A 24377-nucleotide genomic window follows, 5' to 3' on the forward strand; every position below is an offset into this window, starting at 1 on the left:
CATGCTTTGTAAGTAGGAAAACCTGCAAAATTGTCAGTGTATCAAATACTTGTTCTCCCCACTGTATATGTTTTGCATAAGATATGGGCAATACGGTGACTTCAGCACCAGTATCTACTACAAAATCTACTGCAAAGTTGTTAATCATCATGTTCACATATATTCCATCTGAATTCATATGTACACCAGCTGAGATGGGACGTAAGAGGGGGTCTGTTAGTTTACCTCCACAGCATCCAGCAAACTCTGCTGCTGAGCCGGAGAGAGCTTCTTAAATTTCTGCATCAGCATTGTATCATTGGGGCTGTTGTCCTGTTTCCATTTTCCCTTAGACGGACCCTATTTCTTCTGGCAATTCATCATAAGATTTAGTTTTCTTTTCCGACATTCCCGTTGCCAGTGAACAGAAATTACGCAATAATGACACACCAGGTTTCTCTTCTACTGAACAAATAATGTTGTAACTGATAACTGATAACAGCCGGTTTATTATGTTGATTAATGTCTCTGTCCAGTCGTGACAACCTGTTGATGATGTCGCCGTAGTTTTGTCTCTCCCAGTCATTAGTTGTGGAAACAAAAGTTTTTCGCAAATCATCATGTATGGATTGCATCAGATGATGAGTGATTGCCCCATTTTTGGAGGAATTGAGTGTATCTTCATCTTCCATGTCAGGTAACCCACTGTGTCGAACCACCTCCGCTCTAAACCTTTCTTCAAATTCAACAAAAGTTTATTTCGGTTTTTGAACACATTTGGTTATTTCTCCCCAATTAGTGGTTGCATTGGTCAGGCCCTTAAGGAAAACATGTATGGTTCTCCATCCATCCGCCACATCTTGCTCTTCACCACCCTACAGCTCTAAACTATTTTCTTCAAGTACACCATGTTCACGGTTGTTCAAAACAAAGGCTAATAACTGTAACCCATCATAAGGATGTAGATTGTAGAGTTTCTTATAGCACTTCAAATGGTCCCATGTTTTCATACCCACTTCTCGTGGATGTTTCAACGTTTTTGACTACTACTGATTTGTGCGTGATAACTGTCAGAAGAGGTCTGTCTTTACTACCTTTTACAGCCTGTGTTCTGGTTGGCCTAAGACATCGTTCGTCACCGCTGTCAGTATCTGTTGACTCAAAGCCAGGCAGTACTGACCAGATGCTTGAAACCCGATCATCCTTGCGCAACTCAGCCTGAGGGTAGATTGAGGGAACAAATGGTCCACAGGTGGGTGTCAAGTCTGTTTTTACTACCCTTGCCTGTAATTGTTGAATTTCGTCTTTCAATGTTTTGATTTGTTCACCAAGAGCTTTCAAATTATCCTCATCTCTCTTCAATGTCCTGTTATGATTCTCCAGAAATAATTTCTCATCCCGTTTTCTTACCATCGTGTCTTTTTATTTTTTATTTTTTATTTTTTAAATTATTATTATTTTTTATTATTATTTTTTTTACTAGGGGTGGATCAGCTTAATATTGCGGAAAGAATGTTGCTTCCAATGTAATTGTCTGCATCATTTCCAATCCCCCATATTTTTTGGGGTAAATATATATATCCATACACGCATGCATACATATACACATATATACATACACATACCTATATAGACATACTTTTTTAAAGAATATACCTTTATTATTATTCCCCGCAACCCTACCACCGCTCCCCCAATTGGAGTAAACTAATAAACACTTTTGCTTTTACCTTCAATTTATACATCTTATACCTATTTTACAGACACAGTCTACTTTATAATAGTTCTCTCTTGTTTGTTCTTAGTCCTTCCTCTATTTCTGTTGTCCATCCAATTTTATTTCCACTTGTAACTGTGCTATTTCACAAAAGCTCCGCACCTATACACATTTCACAGATCCCGTATGCCCTACATTGTTTATCTTGTTATTAGTCCCACCCTTCAGTTCCACTCAACCCTTCCCATCTATCTTCCAACATCATCCATTTCGGATTTTTATTTGCCATATATTTTTCAACTGTGCTGTGATGCTTCACAAAAGATTTGAACCTTCCTATTCTCATAGCTTCTACAGATTGTAAATTAAAAATAAACATTTTTGCTAAAATAATTATTATATTATTGATTGATTGACTATGGCTTTTCAAATCCCCCAGTATTGCTATCTGTAGCGTTAGTTCTAGGCAAATGTTGCAATTCTTCAGCCATTCCTGGACCTGTGACCAAAAACGAGCTACATATGGACAATACCAAAATAAATGATCGAATGACTCTGCCTCCTCACAACAGAATCTGCAGAGCTGGGAAGATTGTATACCCCATATATATAACATTCTATTGGTTGCAAGAATTTTTTACAGTAATTTAAATTGAAAAATTCGAAGTTTTGAATCCGGCGTTGTGTATCATAAACCATGTGCCATGGAATGGGTACATCGAAAATCTCTTCCCAACTATTTTGCAATTTATATGGCACAGCTGTCAGTTTTTTGGTCCTTAAATGAAATTGGTATATGTTTTTATTTATCACACTTTTCTTTAACCATTTATGTTCTTTAATACAGGGCCGACATACAAGTTCCTTACTTTTTTCCCCTTCTACTTGCCTCTTCCATTTTTGTGGTAATGCTGCAATTAATTGGTTGTAATTTTGGGTAGAGCAGACATTTCCATATGTCTGTGTTAGCTGCATGTGTGACATAACTCCACCAGTCCTATTTATGATATCATTCACAAAAATTATACCTTTTTTAAACATTTCTTCGATAAATACAGTTTTTTTATCAATTACTATATTTGAATTTAACCACAATATTTGTTGTACTATTTGTTCCGTCCTTTCAGGTGGATTAAACTGAAATTGCAACCAACTTTCTAAGGCTTGTTTAAAAAATAAGGATATTTTGGAGATTATTTCCTTTTCAAACAACCGAAAGTGAGCAGGTGTAATCTGAATAAAGGGAAAAAGGCCCTTCTTGAACATAGGATGAGACATTCGTACCAATTTACTAGAGAACCAGTTTGGATTTAAGTATAACTTTTGTATGACTGATGCCTTTAGTGAGAGGTCTAATGCTTTAATATTTAATAATTTCTGCCCTCCGAATTCATATTCGTTATATAAATAGGCCCTTTTAATTTTATCTGGCTTGCCGTTCCAAATAAAATGGAATATTTTTTGTTCATATAATTTAAAAAGCAGGTCACTAGGTGTAGGCAAAACCATAAGCAAATAGGTAAACTGTGATATGACTAAAGAGTTAATCAGGGTGATTTTTCCACAAATAGACAGGTATTTTCCTTTCCATGGTAGCAAGATCTTATCTATTTTTGCTAACTTTCTATAAAAATGTATTGGAGTGAGATCATTTCTTTCTTTTGGGATTTTTATACCGAGTATGTCCACATCTCCGTCAGACCATTTAATTGGTAAACTACATGGCAATATAAAATGTGTATTTTTTAGTGATCCAATACGTAATATGGTACATTTATCATAATTTGGTTTTAATCCAGAGAGGATAGCAAAGGTATCTAGATCCTCTATGAGGCCGTGGAGAGACTCTAGTTGTGGTTTTAAAAGAAAACATGAATCATCAGCGTACAATGACACCTTAGTTTTTAAGCCACGGATTTCTAATCCATTAATATTAATGTTTGATCTAATTTTAACAGCTAACATTTCGATGGCAATAATAAATAGATATGCCGATAGTGGACAACCTTGTTTTACTCCTCTAGATAGTTTAACATTTTCTGAGATGTAGCCATTATTTACTATTTTACACCTAGGGTTACTATACATAATTTAAACCCATTTTATAAGAGATTCCCCAAAATTGAAATATTCTAGGCATTTATATATAAACTCCAGTCGTACTTTATCAAAAGCCTTTTCAAAATCAGCTATGAAAACCAGACCTGGTGTCCCCGATATTTCATAGTGTTCTATTGTTTCCAGTACTTGCCTTATATTATCTCCAATGTATCGTCCATGTAAAAAACCTGTGTGATTAGGATTAATAATATCTGACAAAACTTTTTTTATTCTATGCGCCAAGCATTTTGCTAGGATTTTTGCATCACAACACTGAAGTGTAAGAGGTCTCCAATTTTTTAATTGGACTGGATCTTTATATATACCACTTGGGTCCTGTTTCAGTAATAACGATATCAGACCTTCTTGTTGCGTGTCTGATAATCTACCATTTATATAGGAGTGGTTAAAACAAGCTAATAATGGTCCTTTGAGTATATCAAAAAAAGTTTTGTATACTTCCACTGGTATGCCATCCAGCCCTGGAGTTTTCCCATCCTTAAAGGCCCCAATTGCATCAAGCAGTTCCTCCTCTGTAATTTGGCCTTCACATGAGTCTTTCTGTACAGATGTTAATTTTACATTATTAATAGGAAAAAAATCCATACAATTAGTTTCAGTTAGTGGAGATGGAGGAGCCTGAAACGAAAACATATTCTTAAAGTACTTTACTTCCTCTTTCAAAATATCATTTGGTGAATCATGCGTGACTCCATCATTTGTAACAAGTTTTAATACATATTTTTTGGTAGCATTTCTATATTGAAGATTGAAAAAGAATTTGGTGCATTTTTCCCCATATTCCATCCAGTTCGCTTTATTTTTATAATATATTACACTGGATCTTTCTTGAATAAGTTCCTCCATTTCTTTTTGTTTTTCCTCTAACTTATTCTGTGCCTCTATGGTACCGTTTTTATTGCTATCTAACTGTACTGTTAGTCCTTCAATTTCCTTTGTTAATATGGACTCTTTTGATCTAAATTCCCTTTGTTTTATAGATGAGTACTGAATTGCATGGCCTCTAAAGGCACACTTAAAAGTGTCCCATACAATAAGGGGATCTGCTGTACCTATGTTATGTCTGAAAAAGTCAGTTATAAAATCTTCTGTCCTAGTTCTAAACAATTTATCATCTAGTAGACTTTGATTACATTTCCAATATCCTCGCCCACGTGGAAATTCTGTAAGAGAAATATATATGCCAATTATGTGATGATCCGACCGCATTCTGTCCCCTATCAACACTTTTTTAACTTTTGGTGCCAGAGAGAATGGTATAAGAAAGTAGTCAAGACGACTAGCTTGATTCAGCCTCCGCCATGTATATCTCACTAAATCAGGGTATTTAAGTCTCCATATATCCACTAATTCCAATATATCCATGACATTCATGATTTCCTTAAGTGCCTGAGGGTGATAGTTTGTAGTGTGATTTCCTTTCCGGTCTATAGAGGTATTTAAGACCGTATTAAAATCTCCCACTATAATAATAGAGTCTAGTGTTGCTTGTAGAGTTGATAAATTCTTATATATATTTTCAAAGAAGCTTGGATCATCATTATTCGGACCGTATAGGTTAACAAGCCATATTTGTTTATTGTCCAATAACATATTTAAAATAATCCATCTACCTTGAGGATCTGTTTGGACAATTTGCACATTTGGATCAAAATTATTGTTAATTAAAACCATCACCCCTTTTGAATTTCTTTGCCCATGGGAGAAATATATTTTGCCCCCCCAGTTCTTTTTCCACAAAACTTCATCTAAAACTGTTGAATGGGTTTCCTGTAAACAATAGATATTATAATCCTTCTCTTTTAGCCAGGTAAATACTGATCGTCTTTTCTTATTATCTGCTAAGCCATTACAATTGTAACTGGCTATACTTATTTCACCACTTACCATAATGAGACACACCTTTCATTCTTTTAATCAGAATATATTTTTGTAAACGTACTATTAAAAAGTAACATAATGATTGAGTGTCTATATAGTTGTACCATGATATTTGCATTTCTACTAAGTAAACCTCCAATTGGTCCCTACTATTCCACCCGCTAAAAGGCCTCATCTCGAGATGGCTTGTCATCCCAATGCCCGGCAGACCACCCTCGACCCCCTGTATCCCATAGCCCTGAACCGACTGGGATCCATTCTTTGAAAAGAGCATACAGTGCCATTTACCGAATTGAAGTAGATCAATTGCCATATGCATTTCCATTGCCCTCACCTCGATTTGTATTATATATATCTGTGGATCATCCTCTATTGTCCCTAACATCTTTTACTTCTTCCTTCGCAACAGTTGTGGGATACACACATACACCCACACACACTCAGCCCTTACCCCCACACAACCCTAAGCTCACTTTCTCAACAATTGCACCATCTCAGAGCCCAACTCAAGATGGGTCATGATTTACAAATGCACTTGCAGTTGCAGCTGCATGAGAAGGCCTGCAAGACCGCACAAAAAATGAGCAAAAATTGAGAGATTTATTTACCATTGTCACATCCTAGATAATGGAGGTCAAATGTACACCTTATTCCTGAAACACCCACAATACGGCCACCCGTCATGACCATGTCCCCACGCATCTCCATGCAGTCCGACTTTGATTTTGTGCCGCCAGGGCCACAATAATATACCCCCTCTCTGAATGTCCGAGTGTGACCCCCTCCCCATGGGTTACTGCAGCTAGTGTTGCCAGCACTGCCACTGCCTGGGTGGGGGCACCCCACCGGAATCCCCACCGGCTAGGTACAAGGTCGTCAAGGTTCTCATTAGCAGCTTTGAGAATTTCCTTGTATATTATGCTCTCCCTTTAGGGGGCTTTGGCTTTGCAGGACCAACCCTGCCAAGCAGGCTCAGAATCTTGAGGGGGCAGTGCTGCTCTTGGTCTCTGACCTCATTTTAGCTGCATACAGACCGCTTACAGCGAGCACATAAAACAGTTAGGGACTTCTCCTTAGTATCTGGGTCATTCAGGTGGGTGTCTAGGGTATAGTGCCATGGACCGTACCATTAAAATAGGATAATAAATAATTAGATATAATTTATAAAAAAATTAATAAAAAAAAAGTAGTTCTCCATGATAGGACAATAAATAAATAAGACGTATAATTCATTATAAAAGTATATCCATCATCTGAACAACATTGAAAGCCCTCTCATACCCGGCTCTCAGCAATACATTGGCTCTGGGATATGCAACCATTTCATTACTCACTCACTCAACTTTCCAAACATAACAAATAAAATAAAAAATAAACACAAACCATACCATCCACACATACTGTGCCTTCTGTTTACTTAGTTTTTATCTTCACTATGTTGAATTAGTGCTTGTGTGTTCAATTAGTTATATGTGAAGATTTATAGAAAAGCTATATTTTTTATTGTATTGTTACAATCAGTAACCGGGCTTGAATTGTGTTTATTTCCCTCGTCTATGAGAACTTTGTAATTTTTAAAATAACCATGGAGTCGTCTTTGTGTCTCTGAACAACTGGTTATCAATATATAGTTTATCAACGACGAGAGCTACTCGTTTCGCTTTTAATCTATTTTCTTTGAAAATTGGATACAGAACTTTGCGCCGTTCTGCAATTTCCTTCGGAAACTGATCATTCATGCCAATTTTGGTCCCAGCAAGTCTTTTACCCAGGCTTTTAACCATTATTTTATCTTTAAATGAAGCAAATTTGGCAACGATTGGGCGTTCGTACCTCTGCCCTCTCTGTCCGAAGCGGTGAACGCGTTCAAGTTGGATTTTGTCGATAACTTCGCGTGGAATCTGAAGCGCTGTAAGGAGGAACTCTCTAACTATAGATTCAGGAACTTCTCCTTCTTTTTCTTGGATACCTGTAAGTACCAAATTCTCTCTCATGGATGTAGTTTGTATATCCAGTAAGGCTTCCTTCAGAACGGTGTTCTCCTTTTTAATTCCATTCATTTCGGTTTCAATCTTATTGACTGTCCCTTTTAGCTTGTGTGTTTCCTTCTCCAATGTCGCAGCTTTTTCATCACTCATCTCTAGGCTTGCCTTCAACTCTTTTATATCCTTACTAACTAATTCAAGTATACCCAGTTTGTCATTTATTGATTTTAACAGATCGGTTTCGACCTTTACCATTCCCGGTGGTGAGAATATTAAATCATCAGTGTCTGTAGAAGAGTCACGTTTTCGTTTTGTAATCGGTTCCCCTGTCTTACTCTCCGTCATGTTTGGTTGTTGCCTGTTTTCGTAATATTTGTCGATAAATGTCTCTAGTTTTAGGATTTGTTTTGTGTTATTGTCCAGATTGAAGGTTATCACTCACCAGATTATGTAGTGCTAATATTTTAGTCTAATTTAGCAGATATTTCGAATATTATGTTTTATCTTGAGGTGCTCTACATAAATCCCTTCAGTCCGCCATTACCCTTACGTTACCTTTACGTCATTCTACCATCGTGTCTTTGTCAAGGAATTAGACATTCTCTGTATTTTTCCCCAAGCTTTTTGTATATCAGACAGATTCCATATTCCATCTTTGTCAACAATGACAGAATATTTCTTTATTATCTCTTGCCTACACTTCCTTACTTTGAAATGGTTCTATATATCACTAGATAGTGAATTTAAAATCTCTTTCATGCTCACATCCGGAGGAGCTGTTCCGCCCTTTTCCAGAGTGGTTTTCTCACTTAACAATGGCATTATATTAACTTCAACAGTTGTATAATATACACTACAGTCCACAAGTTTGGGGTCACTTAAAATTGTACTTGTTTTGAAAGAAAAGCACATTTTTTGTCCATTAAAATAACATCAAATTAATCCGAAATACAGTGTAGACATTGTTAATGTTGTAAATGACTATTGTAGCTGGAAACGGCAGATTTTTTAATGGAATTGCTACATAGGCATACAGAGGCCCATTATCAGCAACCATCACTCCTGTATTCCAATGGCACATTGTGTTAGCTAATCCAAGTTTATCATTTTAAAAGGCTAATTGATCATTAGAAAACCCATTTGCAATTATGTTAGCACAGCTGAAAACTGTTATTCTGATTAAGAAGCAATAAAACTGTCCTTGTTTAGACTAGTTGAGTATCTGGAGCATCAGCATTTGTGGGTTCAATTACAGGCTCAAAATTGCCAGAAACAAAGGACTTTCTTCTGAAACTCATCAATCTATTCTTGTTCTGAGAAATGAAGGCTATTCCATGCGAGAAATTGCCAAGAAACTAAAGATCTCGTACAACGCTGTGTACTACTCCCTTCACAGAATAGCACAAACTGGCTTTAACCAGAATAGAAAGAGGAGTGGGAGGCCCCGGTGCCCAACTGAGCAAGAGGATAAGTACATTTGAGTGTCTAGTTTGAGAAACAAACGCCTCACAAGTCCTCAACTGGCAGCTTCATTAAATAATACCCGCAAAACACCAGTCTCAACGCCAACAGTGAAGAGGCGACTCAGGAATGCTGGCCTTCTAGGCAGAGTTGCAAAGAAAAAGCCATATCTCAGACTGGCCAATAAAAATAAAAGATTAAGATGGGCAAAAGAACACAGACACTGGACAGAGGAACTCAGAGATATACACAATGTTTATATATTTATTTTACCCCAAAATATATCCCATTTTGATTACTCAAACATTGTTTCTGTTGGGCCTGGCTACCCATAAAAAACGTATGTTCACCTCAAAAAGCTAATTGAAGCCTTACATTAACCACAGGTGTAAAAATTTCTACTCAACCAGCAACTCACTTCTATGCAACAAGGTTTCACAAAAATAAAGGACTTTAATAGAGGACTTGAACCCCTATAATAGAGAACAAACCTGTAACAGAGGACACAAACCACTAACTGAGCAAACAAAGGACTAAACTCTGTAATAGAACAAAGGACTTGAACCCTTATACATCACAGATACGTATCACTCATTGCATGCACAAATATTTACCTGATTGGTTCTTTTAAAATGATATTGGTCTAGACTCACCCAGCACTTATGCCATCAATCAGGAGATTAAGAGTTGACTCCCCAAAGTGGGTTGTGCTCAGCCTTCTCTCTTTCTTCTGGATCAACACACAGTTGAGTTTTTCTTGTTGCTGTTTAGACCAAGTCATCCGGGTTCCGGCACCAAATGTTAGCAGTTGATGTTACTCTTCAATAACACAGACCCCAAAGCAAATCAGGGGGAGGAAAATAAGTTTATTCAAAGCGGACAAATCATGCTTGGAAGTAGATGTTCATGCTCCCCTGTCCTCAGTGATTCTCTCCTGTGGTTTTCTCCACAGAACAAAGGATAGGATGTTGTTTTATAACCCAGCCCTAGCCTGTGGTTGACCAATTAGAATTCCTCGTAATAAAAATGTGCCAATGGCCAAATAACAAGTATCCTATTTCAGGTTGAACCAATGTGAACGTGCCACACGTAGTTATGAAAACCAACTATTCCCATTGATAAATTCCCTATTGACCGTTAGTATTCTATTGACTTTTAGTACTTTTGACCTCTCGCCCTCTGCGTTGTGTACTTATCTTCAAAAAATTCTTACACAAGTCTCCTTCTTATTGGTGTCCTTTAGTAGTGGTTTATTTGCAGCAAATCGACCATGAAGGCCTGATTCACACAGTCTCCTCTGAACAGTTGATGTTGTTACTTGAACTCTGTGAAGCATTTATTTGGGCTGTAATTTCTGAGGCTGGTAACACTTATCCTCTGTAGCAGAGGTAACTCTGGGTCTTTCAAATCAAATCAAATGTTATTTGTCACATACACATGGTTAGCAGATGTTAATGCGAGTGTAGCGGAATGCTTGTGTTTCTAGTTCCGACAGTGCAGTAATATCTAACAAGTAATCTAACAATTCCCCAACAACTACCTAATACACACAAATCTAAAGGGGTGAATGAGAATATGTACATGTAAGTATATGGATGAGCGATGGCCGAGCGGCATAGGCAAGGTGCAATCGATGGTATAAAATACAGTATATACATGTGATATGAGTAATGTAAAATATGTAAACATTATTAAAGTTGCATTATTTAGAGTGGCATTGTATAAAGTGACTACTGATCCATTTATTAAAGTGGCCAGTGATTGGGTCTCAATGTAGGCAGCAGCCTCAGTTAGTGATTGCTGTTAAGCAGTCTGATGGCCTTGAGATTGAAAAACATCTGTCTCTTGATGGTTTTTGCGACTGCACTTGAACATGTCTTAAAGTAATGATGGACGGTCGTTTCTCTCTGCTTATTTGAGCTGTTCTTGCCATAATATGGACATGGCCTTTTACCAAATAGGGCTATATTCTGTATTTTTTATATTTTTTATTTCACCTTTATTTAACCAGGTAGGCTAGTTGAGAACAAGTTCTCATTTGCAACTGCGACCTGGCCAAGATAAAGCATAGCAGTGTGAACAGACAACACAGAGTTACACATGGAGTAAACAATAAACAAGTCAATAACATGGTAGAAAAAAAAAGAGAATCTATATACAATGTGTGCAAAAGGCATGAGGTAGGCAATAAATCGAATAATTACAATTTAGCAGATTAACACTGGAGTGATAAATCATCAGATGATCATGTGCAAGAAGAGATACTGGTGTGCAAAAGAGCAGAAAAGTAAATAAATAAAAGCAGTATGGGGGGTGAGGTAGGTAAATTGGGTGGGTAGTTTACAGATGGACTATGTACAGCTGCAGCGATCGGTTAGCTGCTCGGATAGCAGATTTTTAAAGTTGTTGAGGGAGATAAAAGTCTCCAACTTCAGAGATTTTTGCAATTCGTTCCAGTCGCAGGCAGCAGAGAACTGGAAGGAAAGGCGTCCAAATGAGGTTTTGGCTTTAGGGATGATCAGTGAGATACACCTGCTGGAGCGCGTGCTGCGGGTGGGTGTAGCCATCGTGACCAGTGAACTGAGATAAGGCGGCACTTTACCTAGCATAGCCTTGTAGATGACCTGGAGCCAGTGGGTCTGACGACGAACATGTAGCGAGGGCCAGCCGACTAGGGCATACAGGTCGCAGTGGTGGGTCGTATAAGGTGCTTTAGTAACAAAACGAATGGCACTGTGATAAACTGCATCCAGTTTGCTGAGTAGAGTATTGGAAGCTATTTTGTAGATGACATCGCCGAAGTCGAGGATCGGTAGGATAGTCAGTTTTACTAGGGTAAGTTTGGCGGCGTGAGTGAAGGAGGCTTTGTTGCGGAATAGAAAGCCGATTCTTGATTTGATTTTGGATTGGAGATGTTTGATATGAGTCTGGAAGGAGAGTTTGCAGTCTAGCCAGACACCTAGGTACTTATAGATGTCCACATATTCTAGGTCGGAACCGTCCAGGGTGGTGATGCTAGTCGGGCGTGCGGGTGCAGGCAGCGAACGGTTGAAAAGCATGCATTTGGTTTTACTAGCGTTTAAGAGCAGTTGGAGGCCACGGAAGGAGTGTTGTATGGCATTGAAGCTCGTTTGGAGGTTAGATAGCACAGTGTCCAAGGAAGGGCCGGAAGTATATAGAATGGTGTCGTCTAGGTAGAGGTGGATCAGGGAATCGCCCGCAGCAAGAGCAACATCATTGATGTATACAGAGAAAAGAGTCGGCCCGAGAATTGAACCCTGTGGTACCCCCATAGAGACTGCCAGAGGACCGGACAACATGCCCTCCGATTTGACACACTGAACTCTGTCTGCAAAGTAGTTGGTGAACCAGGCAAGGCAGTCATTAGAAAAACCGAGGCTACTGAGTCTGCCGATAAGAATATGGTGATTGACAGAGTCGAAAGCCTTGGCCAGGTCGATGAAGACGGCTGCACAGTAATGTCTTTTATCGATGGCGGTTATGATATCGTTTAGTACCTTGAGCGTGGCTGAGGTGCACCCGTGACCGGCTCGGAAACCGGATTGCACAGCGGAGAAGGTACGGTGGGATTCGAGATGGTCAGTGATCTGTTTGTTGACTTGGCTTTCGAAGACCTTAGATAGGCAGGGCAGGATGGATATAGGTCTGTAACAGTTTGGGTCCAGGGTGTCTCCCCCTTTGAAGAGGGGGATGACCGCGGCAGCTTTCCAATCCTTGGGGATCTCAGATGATACGAAGGAGAGGTTGAACAGGCTGGTAATAGGGGGTGCGACAATGGCGGCAGACAGTTTCAGAAATAGGGGGTCCAGATTGTCAAGCCCAGCTGATTTGTATGGGTCCAGGTTTTCCAGCTCTTTCAGAACATCTGCTATCTGGATTTGGGTAAAGGAGAAGCTGGGGAGGCTTGGGCGAGTAGCAGCGGGGGGGGGGCGGGGCTGTTGGCCAAGGTTGGAGTCGCCAGGAGGAAGGCATGGCCAGCCATTGAGAAATGCTTGTTGAAGTCTTCGATTATCACGGATTTATCGGTGGTGACCGTGTTACCTAGCCTCAGTGCAGTGGGCAGCTGGGAGGAGGTGCTCTTGTTCTCCATGGACTTTACAGTATCCCAGAACTTTTTGGAGTTAGAGCTACAGGATGCAAATTTCTGCTTGAAAAAGCTGGCCTTTGCTTTCCTGACTGACTGCGTGTATTGGTTCCTGACTTCCCTGAACAGTTGCATATCGCGGGGGCTCTTCGATGCTATTGCAGTTCGCCACAGGATGTTTTTGTGCTGGTCGAGGGCAGTCAGGTCTGGAGTGAACCAAGGGCTATATCTGTTCTTGGTTCTGCATTTTTTGAACGGAGCATGCTTGTCTAATATGGTGAGGAAGTAACATTTAAAGAATGACCAGGCATCCTCAACTGACGGGATGAGGTCAATATCCTTCCAGGGTACCCGGGCCAGGTCGATTAGAAAGGCCTGCTCGCAGAAGTGTTTTAGGGAGCGTTTGACAGTGATGAGGGGTGGTCGTTTGACCGCGGACCCGTGGCGGATACAGGCAATGAGGCAGTGATCGCTGAGATCTTGATTGAAGACAGCAGAGGTGTATTTGGAGGGCAGGTTGGTCAGGATAATGTCTATTAGGGTGCCCATGTTTACGGATTTAGGGTTGTACCTGGTGGGTTCCTTGATGATTTGTGTGAGATTGAGGGCATCAAGCTTGGATTGTAGGTGTATACCACACGTACCTTGTCACAACACAGCTGATTGGCTCAAACACATAGGAAGGAAAGAAATTCTACAACTTTACTTTTAACAAGGCACACCTGATAATTGAAATGCATTACGGGTGACTACCTCATGAAGCTGCGGGACAGGTACAGGATGGCAACAACAACTGCCCGTGTTACACCAGGAATGCACAATCCCTCCATCAGTGCAATAGGCTGAGAGGCAGGTCCTCACCAGACATCACCGGCACCGACGTCGCCTATGGGCACAAACCCACCGTTGCTGGACCAGACAGGACTGCAAATAGTGCTCTTCACTGACAAATTTTTGTCTCACCAGGGGTGATGGTCGGATTCGCGTTTATCATCGAAGGAATGAGCGTTACACCGAGGCCTGTACTCTGGAGCGGAATTGATTTGGAGGTGGAGGGGTCGGTCATGGTCTAGGGCGGTGTGTCACAGCATCATCGGACTGAGCTTGTTGTCATTGCAGGCAATCTCAACGCTGTGCGTTACAGGGAAGACATCCTCCTCCCTCATGCGGTACCCTTCCTGCAGGCTCATCCTGACATGACCCTCCAGCATGACAATGCCACCAGCCATACTGCTCGTTCTGTGCATTATTTCCTGCAAGACAGGAATGTCAGTGTTCTGCCATGGCCAGCGAAGAGCCCGGATCTCAATCCCATTGAGCACGTCTGGGACCTGTTGGATCGGAGGGTGAGGGCTAGGGCCATTCCCCCCAGAAATGTCCGGGAACTTGCAGGTGCCTTGGTGGAAGAGTGGAGTAACATCTCACAGCAAGAACTGGAAAATCTGGTGCAGTCCATGACGAGGAGATGCACTGCAGTACTTAATGCAGCTGGTGGCCTCACCAGATACTGACTGTTACTTTTGATCCCCCACCTTTGTTCAGGGACACATTTATCAATTTCTGTTAGTCACGTCTGTGGAACTTGTTCAGTTTATGTCTGTTGTTGAATCTTATGTTCATACAAATATTTACACATGCTAAGTTTGCTGAAAATAAACGCAGTTGACAGAGAGGACGTTTCTTTTTTTGCTAAGTCTATATTAATGTATATGATATCCCCCCCACACACACATATTTTACTTCTCCTTCTGCTATCAGTCATTATATACACCTCATAGGTCAAACAGCTATTCCTGTCAGACGCATAGGCATACAGTATGCATAGGCATACTGTTTGAGGGTGTGGTACTTGCCAAAGCAAGGGACTGCACACAAGATTGTGTTACAAGGCACACACATGTACTTGGTCATCATCCTTTGTTTTGGTTGCCGGGTAGACGATAGACACGTTCATCTGTACACACAATAGTACGCAAGCATAAACAGCATGGGACCATCATACCGCTCAGGAAGGAGAGATGAGAAAGATGAGTCTCCTAGAGATGAGCGTACTTTGGTGCGAAAAGTGCAAATCAATCCCAGAACAACAGCAAAGGACCTCGTGAAGATGCTGGAGGAAACAGGTACAAAAGTATCTATATCCACAGTAAAACGAGTCCTATATCGACATAACCTGAAAGGCCACTCAGCAAGGAAGAAGCCACTGCTCCTTACCGCCATAAAGCCAGACAACGATTTGCAACTGCACATGGGGACAAAGATCGTACTTTTTGGAGAAATTTCCTCTGGTCTGATGAAACAAAAATAGGCCATAATGATCATCGTTATGTTTGTCGGAAAAAGGGGGACGCTTGCAAGCCGAAGAACACCATACCAACCGTGAAAAAGGGGGGTGGCAGCATCATGTTGTGGGGGTGCTTTGCTGCAAGAGGGACTGGTGCACTTCACAAAATAGATGGCATCATGAGGCAGGAAAATGATGTGGATATATTTAAGCAGCATCTCAAGACATCAGTCAGGAAGTTAAAGCTTGGTCGCAAATGGGTCTTCCAAATGGACAATGACCCCAAGCATACATCCAAAGTTGTGGCAAAATGTCTTAAGGACAAGAAAGTCAATGTATTGGAGTGGCCATCACAAAGCCCTGACCTCAATCCTATAGAAAATGTGTGGGCAAAACTGAAAAAGCGTGTGCGAGAAAGGAGGCCTACAAACCTGACTCAGTTACACCAGCTCTGTCAGGAGGAATGGGCCAGAATTCACCCAATTTATTGTGGCAAGCTTGTGGAAGGCTACCCAAAACGTTTGGCCCAAGTTAAACAATTTAAAGGCAATGCTACCAAATACTAATTGAGTGTATGTAAACTTCTGACCCACTGGGAATGTGACAAAATAAATAAAAACTGAAATAAATCATTCTCTCTACTATTATTCTGACATGTTACATTCTTAAAATAAAGTGATCCTAACTGAACTAGGACAGGGAATTTTACTGGGATTAAATGTCAGAAACTGAGTTTAAATGTATTTGGCTCAGGTGTATGTAAACTTCCGACTTCAACTGAATACCCTTGAGAAGTTTGGTTTTGGCACTGGATTTATCAAGTGGGTTAAGGTATTATACTCCAATCCAAGAGCAGCAGTCCTCAGAAATGGTATGATCTCTTTCTTTTTTAATCTGTCGAGGGAACCCATCAGGGTAGTCCTCTCTCACCTCTCCTTTTTACTCTATTTTTGGAGCCCTTGGCAGCAGTAATCAGAGCTGATTCAGGAATCAAAGGAGTGATTGGAGGTGCCAGAGAACATAAACTGTTTTTATATGCTGACGACATATTGTTACTCATTAGGGTACCGGCCACATCAATCCCTTTGGGTTTGAACACAATTGACATTTTCTCACAGATATCTGGTTATAAGATTCATTGACAGAAGTCAGAAACTATGCCTGTATCCAAATTCTGTCCTCCTGTTGCAATTACTTCATTACAGTTCAAATGGACACCATCAGGGATGAAATACCTGGGTATAAAATTGAGCAACGAACTACTGAATATCATGCAAATTAATATGATGCCACGACTACAAAAAATTAAGAAATAATGTTGATAAATGGAGGCTGCTTAATCATACTTTATGGGGTATAATATATATTGTTAAAATTGTTGTGTCCCCAACGTTTTATTATGTGTCCATGATGCTCCCTGTGACCATTTCTCCCTTACTATTTAAACAGTACAAACAAATGATTAAGGATTATCTTTGGGATGGGAAAAATCCCAGAATAAATGTGAACAAGTTATATCTTCCAAGGGATGAAGGAGGACTAGCATTACCCAAAGTAGAACTATACAACATATCATTTGAAGTAGCCAAATTGGCCAGACACTGGGACAATTATGATTTCCATTTGGGATGGACTCAGATTGAGAGGTCTATCACAGTCCCGTTTAAGCCTATTGAGGCCTTATCACACCCAAAAATTCAGAGACAGCCAACTGAAGAGGATAACCAAATTCTACAACATTCCTGAGAGGTATGGGTTAAGGTTCAAAAGATGTTTGGAATTTCCCAGTTTAAACCAAAATATTCCTCCATATGGCACAACCCATCGGTTTGCATAGGAAAACATGCATTTATCTGGGAGGTATGGCTTAGACAAGGCCTGCATGCACTAGGGGCTATATATGAGAAAGGAGTGCTTAAGTCTTATCAGGACCTGAAGGGAACATTTAATTTGCCAGATAAGGGAGATTTCTGGAAATAATTACAACTAAGGAGCTGCATGGGGTCTCTTATGAGTATTAACCTCCAGAGAGATTAAAACTTGTTAGAACAATATTTCATGTTGTCAGGAATATCACACTCCGTTTCAGTGTTTTATAAAAGAGTCTCACATGCACAATATGGAAACTGTGAGAATTGAAGGTTGATTTGGCAGAGGGATCTGAATTGTGACATTGAGGAAGATGTATGGAAACATTTTGTTTCCAATGTAGGGTGGTGTGCCAGGGATACAAGGGGGAAATTTACACATTATACGATTGTTCATAGATAGCTTATCCCAGAGTCCCCACTATTAGGGGATATCTATTTCACGACCAGGTATTAGCAAAGAAGAGTTTGGTCTTGCCTCAGTGGGTTTTCTTACTGCGGCTAGACTCATACTACGTAACTGGAAGAGCGCAGATAGTCAGAAATCAACAGATTGGCTCAAACTCATGGTGGAGACGGCATCTTATGAATCAATGATAGCAAAATTACAGGAGAGGAAAGGGAAATTTAGTAAGATATGGGTAAGTAAGATAACACTTATTGAATTATATAAGGGACATGCGGGGGAGAAGCTAGGGCATAAGTTAGAACAAATATATATGTAATGGGTGTTTTTTTTGGCATTTAAATAAATATATAGTTATTTATTTTTATTTGCTGTTTCATTTTCTAACCACTGATATATGGTTGAAAGGTGCTGTCTTGTTTACTGTCTTGTTGAGTGTTGTGTTTTTGTTGTTATTAGTGTTATGTAATGTCATGTTGATAAATTAATTCAAAAATGTATTGACAAAAAAAAGTAATGAGGTGGGCACCATTGTCCTCAGACATCTCATACTCACAGTCCAGAAGGTTGGGGGGCAGATATTAATTGTCACTATCTGATTGATCCGACTCACTCTCATACACAGATTTTTCATCAGAATTACAAAATATCATTACTCTATACTCAATGGCTATGAGTATCTGTCAACAATTATGTTCTCTGTCAGGAATGACTTAGATTGTAACGATGGTTACTTTCCAGGGGTTTTATTCTTATTCATTTTATAAACTTCTCCTGTGCTTGCCCCCCCCCCCCCCCCCCCCCCCCAATTTATTGATGAATCCCCCATCATAGTTATAATCCCCACAAACACCCCTAAAATGGTTTCATCCAAATCTGACCTGACAAGGTAAAAATCTGTTGTTCTGCCCCCGAGCAAGGCAGTTAACCCACTGTTCCCCGGGTGCCAATGGCATGGATGTTGATAAAGGCAGCCCCCCGCACCTCTCTGATTCAGAAGGGTTGGGTTAAATGCGAAAGACACATTTCAGTTGAATGCATTCCATTGTACAACTGACTAGGTATCCCCTATTCCATTTCCTTTCCCTGTATGTGAAGTGATAATCTGTGAGGTGATAACCTGTGTGCTTTGTGATTTGTCAAAAATGGTAAGTCATGTGGTCCGGTTCTTGTATACACTGTAACAAGCACATCGGAGATTTGTAATATTTGTCAAACATAAACAAACATGGCTGCTATCATAAAGGATTTAGCCGCTGTTAGCTTAGCTGACACATATCTCATTTCTAAACAATATTACATTTCTCTGATGTGCCCACCAGAGAAGTGGTGCATTGTAAACAAGTCTAAGTTATGTTTTGTTGTCAGCGCAACCTGTAATTTAAACTGGTTTGTGGAATGAGTTTGGCTGTGAATGTGTTCCGTGTAATGCTTGGATGATGAAGTTGATCATTTATCTTTTACAATAAAAGGTGAAATTGAGCAATAAAGTTGTGAAGTCCTTTATTTTCCATCAGTACAAAACATTGTTTAGTCGATGCTTTTCAGACAACAATGCTATTTAGACGCGTTTGTTGCATCATATGTAGACACCCTGTTGCTACTGTTCCAATCACATATTCCACTCAACAATGATCAAAAAATGTGTGATCGAACGCGACAGAAGGCTAGATGATGATCTTGGGTCAGTTTAGCATTTTCTCTACTAATGATTAAGATTCGGATTGGGGAGGGGAAGCTGATTCTAGATCTGTCTAGCCATAAAAGGGCAACATAAATGCCTGACAACCTTGATGTTTGTGCAGCCCTACCATCTCCACCAGAGGGAGGTGTTTAGCCATGCTACGCCTCTCTCTGCCTCTCCCTCCACTGGAATGTAGCTAAAGCTAGCATCAGTGGCCTGATCCCTAGCTGTCACTCTCTTTGGCTCCTGTGGACACAATCCTGATTGTGCTCTCTGGGCACACCCACCGTGTGGGGATTAAGGATGAGGCTGTGAGGTGTACGCTGGGGCCTCACTCCACACTGAAAGCCTGTTAACTTGACTGTGACGTGAACGAGCTGTGTGTGTGTGTTTGAGTGTGAGTGTGTGTTTGCGAGAGAGAGTAGGTGTGAGCCTACAGTCTATATGTTGCAGATTGTGTGTGCGTGTGTTTTTCAGTAGGTGTGTGTGTGTATATGAGTAGGTGCGTGTTTGTTTGTGTGTGTGCATCAGGTTGTGTGTATCTTTGAAAGTCTTTGTTTATGTGTCTGTGCATGTGTGTTTGTGTCTGTGTTGGCATGTCCGAGTATTTCGGTCTGCCGGGACCAGGGTCTTTGAAAGCGTTGGCATGAGTCAGTGAGCACTTTAAACCCGCTCTGATTCCCCCTGTGAGCCTACCCAGCTAGGACATTTGGTTCCTTGGAAGTTGTGGGAACGTACATTTTTGTTTTTTATGGGATGTTTTTTTAACGTTCTGAGAACTAATGTGTTTTTAAATAACATTCTCTGAACTTACTAACATTTTCTTGTGTTTTTTTATGGAAAGTTTTATTTATGGAAAGTATGAGGAAACCTGTAGGAAACGTTATGCTGAAGTACTGAAATTCCAATAGATGTTTTTTTGAGAACATTCCCAATGTCAAACCAGTTAGAGAACGTTCCTAGAACATTACCAACATTTAAATTAAATGTAACCATGTTTGGACTTTTAGGAAATGTTTTGTTAAAGTAAAGTAAAGTTTTTTTGTCATTAAATGAGCTGAGAACTATCCTGCACCATTCCCAGAAAGTTGTGGGAAGGTTGTATTCAAAATAACCATAGGACAACAACGCTCTCACCAAGTTCTAAGAAACATATGGTTCTCAGAACGTTATGTGCTAGCTGGGTATGGGCACCTGCAGAGTCAACACCTGGCCCCGGCCTGCCTCTCATCTATCTGCATGAAGGGCAGCAAAGGGCCTGTTGCCGGGGTACATTACCAGTGGTTACAGCGGCCCATGCCACAGCTGATTAACCTAGATCTAATTTTGGAGGACAAAGTTGAAATGAAAACCGAGGTTTCCAGCTGCTAGTTAATAAGCGGTATCCTGAGCGTTATGTGATACAGAGGTGATATGTGTAAAGCTGTGTAGCCTGCATAAGTGGACAAGTCAAGCAATTTACTGCAGTGACTAGCAACAGTATGACTGCTTCCCAAATGGCACCCTATTCCCTATATAGGATTATGCCCATTGGACTCTGGTCAAAAGTAGTGCACCATGAGAGATGATGTGTAGCTAAGAAGAGTGATATGTAATTTGATATCTATTTGATAACAATCTCTTTAGGCCCAATTCGGAGTCAAGTGCACACATCTCTTTTCCGTAAATCACTCATTGGGGGGGAAAAAATGTATATAAATAAATGTATAAAAATTCACGACAAATCAAAATACTGCCCAATGTGACTTTTCTGGTCTTTTCCTCCACTCACATTTAGTTCCCTGAAACTGTCCAGCGTGTAATGGGGGATGAAGCTTTACCAGACAACCAGTAGCAGGGTGTTAAATGATTCCCAGTGCAGTGCAGTCTGCGCTGGTATTCCTCTGTGGCTCACCACACAGTCAGGAGGTTAATCTCCATGTTCCATTGAGATCAATACTCTGATAACAAGCACCACTCTTCAAAGGCCTGATAAGGACTACAGGGAGTGCTGTAAGAGTGGTTTATATACCCACTGCTCTTAGCCGCGGCCCAGAAGCTCACTCTGCTCTCTCATTCCCAGAGGTAGTTGATGCAAGACCAAAATAAACAGCGCCGACCTGTAGCCAAGGCTGCTGGATTATACATGGGGTACATACTAAAATGGAAATAAAATTTAACCACCTTTAGGAAACTTTCTTTAAGTAATGAAATTCCAAGCTCTCTATTAAGAGTTACCATGTGCTGAGAACAGTGCTTAATTTGAGCTGGATCCTGCTGGAACAGGATCTGGGACCTGTCCGTTTTGGACTGTTTCATTCTGGAACATATTTGGCCGGATCCAGTACCTCGCATGGCGTGAACAATTATTGTAACTTTTTGCAAAGTAAAAATTATAATAAAAGCGATCAAAGTTCATTTGAGTTGCCTTTTCGTTAATCCTTCTGCCCCCAAGAAAAAAACTAAATGTGAAAAAGTTGATTTTCAGCCTGGGCCTGATACTCTAAGAGTTGATTTGGGTTGGGCCTGTCACGACTTCCGCCGAAGTTGGTGCCTCTCCTTGTTTGGGCGGCGTTCGGCGGCCGACGTCACCGGCTTTCTAGTCTCCACCGATCTACATTTATTTTTCCTTTTGTTTGGTCTTGATTGTACACACCTGGTTTCCATTACATTATAATTTATTCCCTATTTAACCCTCTGGTTCCATCATGGTTTTGTGCGTGTTTATTGTTGTCAAGTTGTCTCGTTTATGTGCTCTGGAATTTTGTTCTCCTTGATGGAAGATTGTTTATTTTGAGTACAGTTACGATTATTACTCATCTCTGTGTCCTGCGCCTGACTCCGCCTTATCCACATCACCTAGACTTTTGACAGGGCCGGCCCGGGCTTATTGTTTGCGCAACATTGTAACCTATGTTTGAGACCAACGCGTGGCCATGGCTGTGTGAGAAGCGAGTCTGTTTCAGAGATTCACTTTCTATGATCTCTCTCCCTCTCTCGCTGATTGACATGAGTCCGCAACTCTCATCGCTCAAGCTTTGCACTTCATTATTTATTTCCTTATAGAAATCTTAGCCGCCCGAATGGTTATGGTGGAGCTTCAGCACCCCTGATTTATTGAAATAAATTTGCCAAAGTTAGACCTACTGTTCAAAAAGAAATTAAATAATTCAGAATAGCCTACTACACCATGACAAAGCCTATAATTTAACCACAGAAGATCAATAGCTTCTTTAAAAAATAGCCTAGCTGTGGAGTGTAGCCCAATAACAAGGCATAGACTACAGTCGGGAACACAGGAAAAATCTGTCAGTGAACAAACAGCATGCAGACAAAACAGGCCTTTCACAATATTTCAAATACAATCGTGGAAAAACACAAGTTGGAAAGCTAATGGCTCCTTCTGAAAAGAGAAGACCCCAATCTGTCTGCTGTAGGCTACTGAAATATTCCCAGATCCTAGGCCACAACAATATTCACCATGTGTACAACTTCTGTAAGTGCCTCTACTCTACTGCTCTATGCTACTATGCAAATGAGATGATATGCATGCAATGCTTTTTTTTAAAGGTGATTTTTTTCATGCATTCCGGGAACTCAGAGCTCCCCAGGTCACCCCCCTCTCGCGCTCACTTTTTGTTCCGGCACCTCCCGATTTACAAATGAAGCACTGAGTGAGAATGTTCCTAAACCAAGCAACTATCCTGCACCATTCCCAGAAAGTTGTGGGAAGGTTGTATGCAAACATAACCATAGGTCAACCACGTTCTCACCAAACTCTAAGAAACATATGGTTCTTAGAACGTTATGTGCTAGCTGGGTAGTATTCACTATTCAGACGAATGAGAGAAGAACCCAAACAGGACTCACCCAAAGTCTGTCCCGCCAGCATTCGTCCGTTTTCCCCAATAACAGCCCCACTGGCATGCCTCTCGCTGGCGTACTGGACAAAGGCGTAGCCCTTGTGCACAGAGCAGCCCAGCATGCGGCCATATTTCGAGAAGATGGTCTCCACATCCATCTTCTTCACCACCGCTGTGTTGAGGTTACCGATGAACACACGTGAGTTGATGGACTTGGGGTCGTTCTTGTTCGTGACGTTGCTGGTCTGAACCTTCAGAGACATCTTGGTTAGGAACATCAAAATATCTGCGATGAGGGGGAAAAAGGATGATAAACAAAAATTGTAAGTTCCTTTTCTTTGGATGATAAGTTGCTCTTCAACTTTTTTTGTTTTTGTTTTGGAAGTCAATTAATTATACTGTAAGTCCCCTGGTGGATGTGTTGCTGTGGTAGATATTCTACTTGCTGCGAGGACAAAACGGCATTGGTTTAATGAGGTGCTATGAGTTAATAGAGAAATACTAGACAAGATATGCAGAATTACTTTCAACAATCGATAATTATGGACAATAGAAAACCAAATAACATCAAGGTTGCCATCACTTTGCAGACTTCTGTCACTTCCCATTGCAACTAAATGCATGCTCTTCAAACGATCGCTGCCCGCACCTGCCCACCCTACTCTGGATGGTTCTGACTTGGAATATGTGGACAACTACAAATACCTAGGTGTCTGGTTAGACTGTAAACTCTCCTTCCAAACTCACATTAAGCATCTCCAATCCACAATTAAATCTAGAATCGGCTTCCTATTTCGCAACAAAGCATCCTTCATTAATGCTGCCAAACATACCCTCGTAAAACTGACTATCCTCCCGATCCTTTACTTCGGCGATGTCATTTACAAAATAGCCTCCAACACTCTACTCAGCAAATTGGATGCAGTCTATCACAGTGCCATACGTTTTGTCACCAAAGCCCCATATACTACCCACCACTGTGACCTGTACGCTTTCGTTGGCTGGCCCTCGCTTCATATTCGTTGCCAAACACACTGGCTCCAG

At 40.6% G+C, this 24377-nt stretch overlaps 1 protein-coding gene across 4 annotated transcripts in view; it reads right to left on the minus strand.

The window, feature by feature from the left end:
• Positions 1-24377, minus strand: part of raly (RALY heterogeneous nuclear ribonucleoprotein) — a 186700-nt gene that overhangs the window by 67848 nt on the left and 94475 nt on the right. For all 4 annotated transcript variants that reach the window (XM_071386479.1, XM_071386462.1, XM_071386452.1 and 1 more), the window contains one exon: positions 23341-23619. In XM_071386479.1, coding sequence (XP_071242580.1) covers positions 23341-23611 — 271 coding nt within the window. In that variant the 5' untranslated portion in view covers positions 23612-23619. The remainder of the gene's footprint in view (positions 1-23340; positions 23620-24377) is intronic.

The sequence above is a fragment of the Salvelinus alpinus genome, chromosome 2, assembly GCF_045679555.1.
Source record: "Salvelinus alpinus chromosome 2, SLU_Salpinus.1, whole genome shotgun sequence".
NCBI lineage: Eukaryota > Metazoa > Chordata > Actinopteri > Salmoniformes > Salmonidae > Salvelinus > Salvelinus alpinus.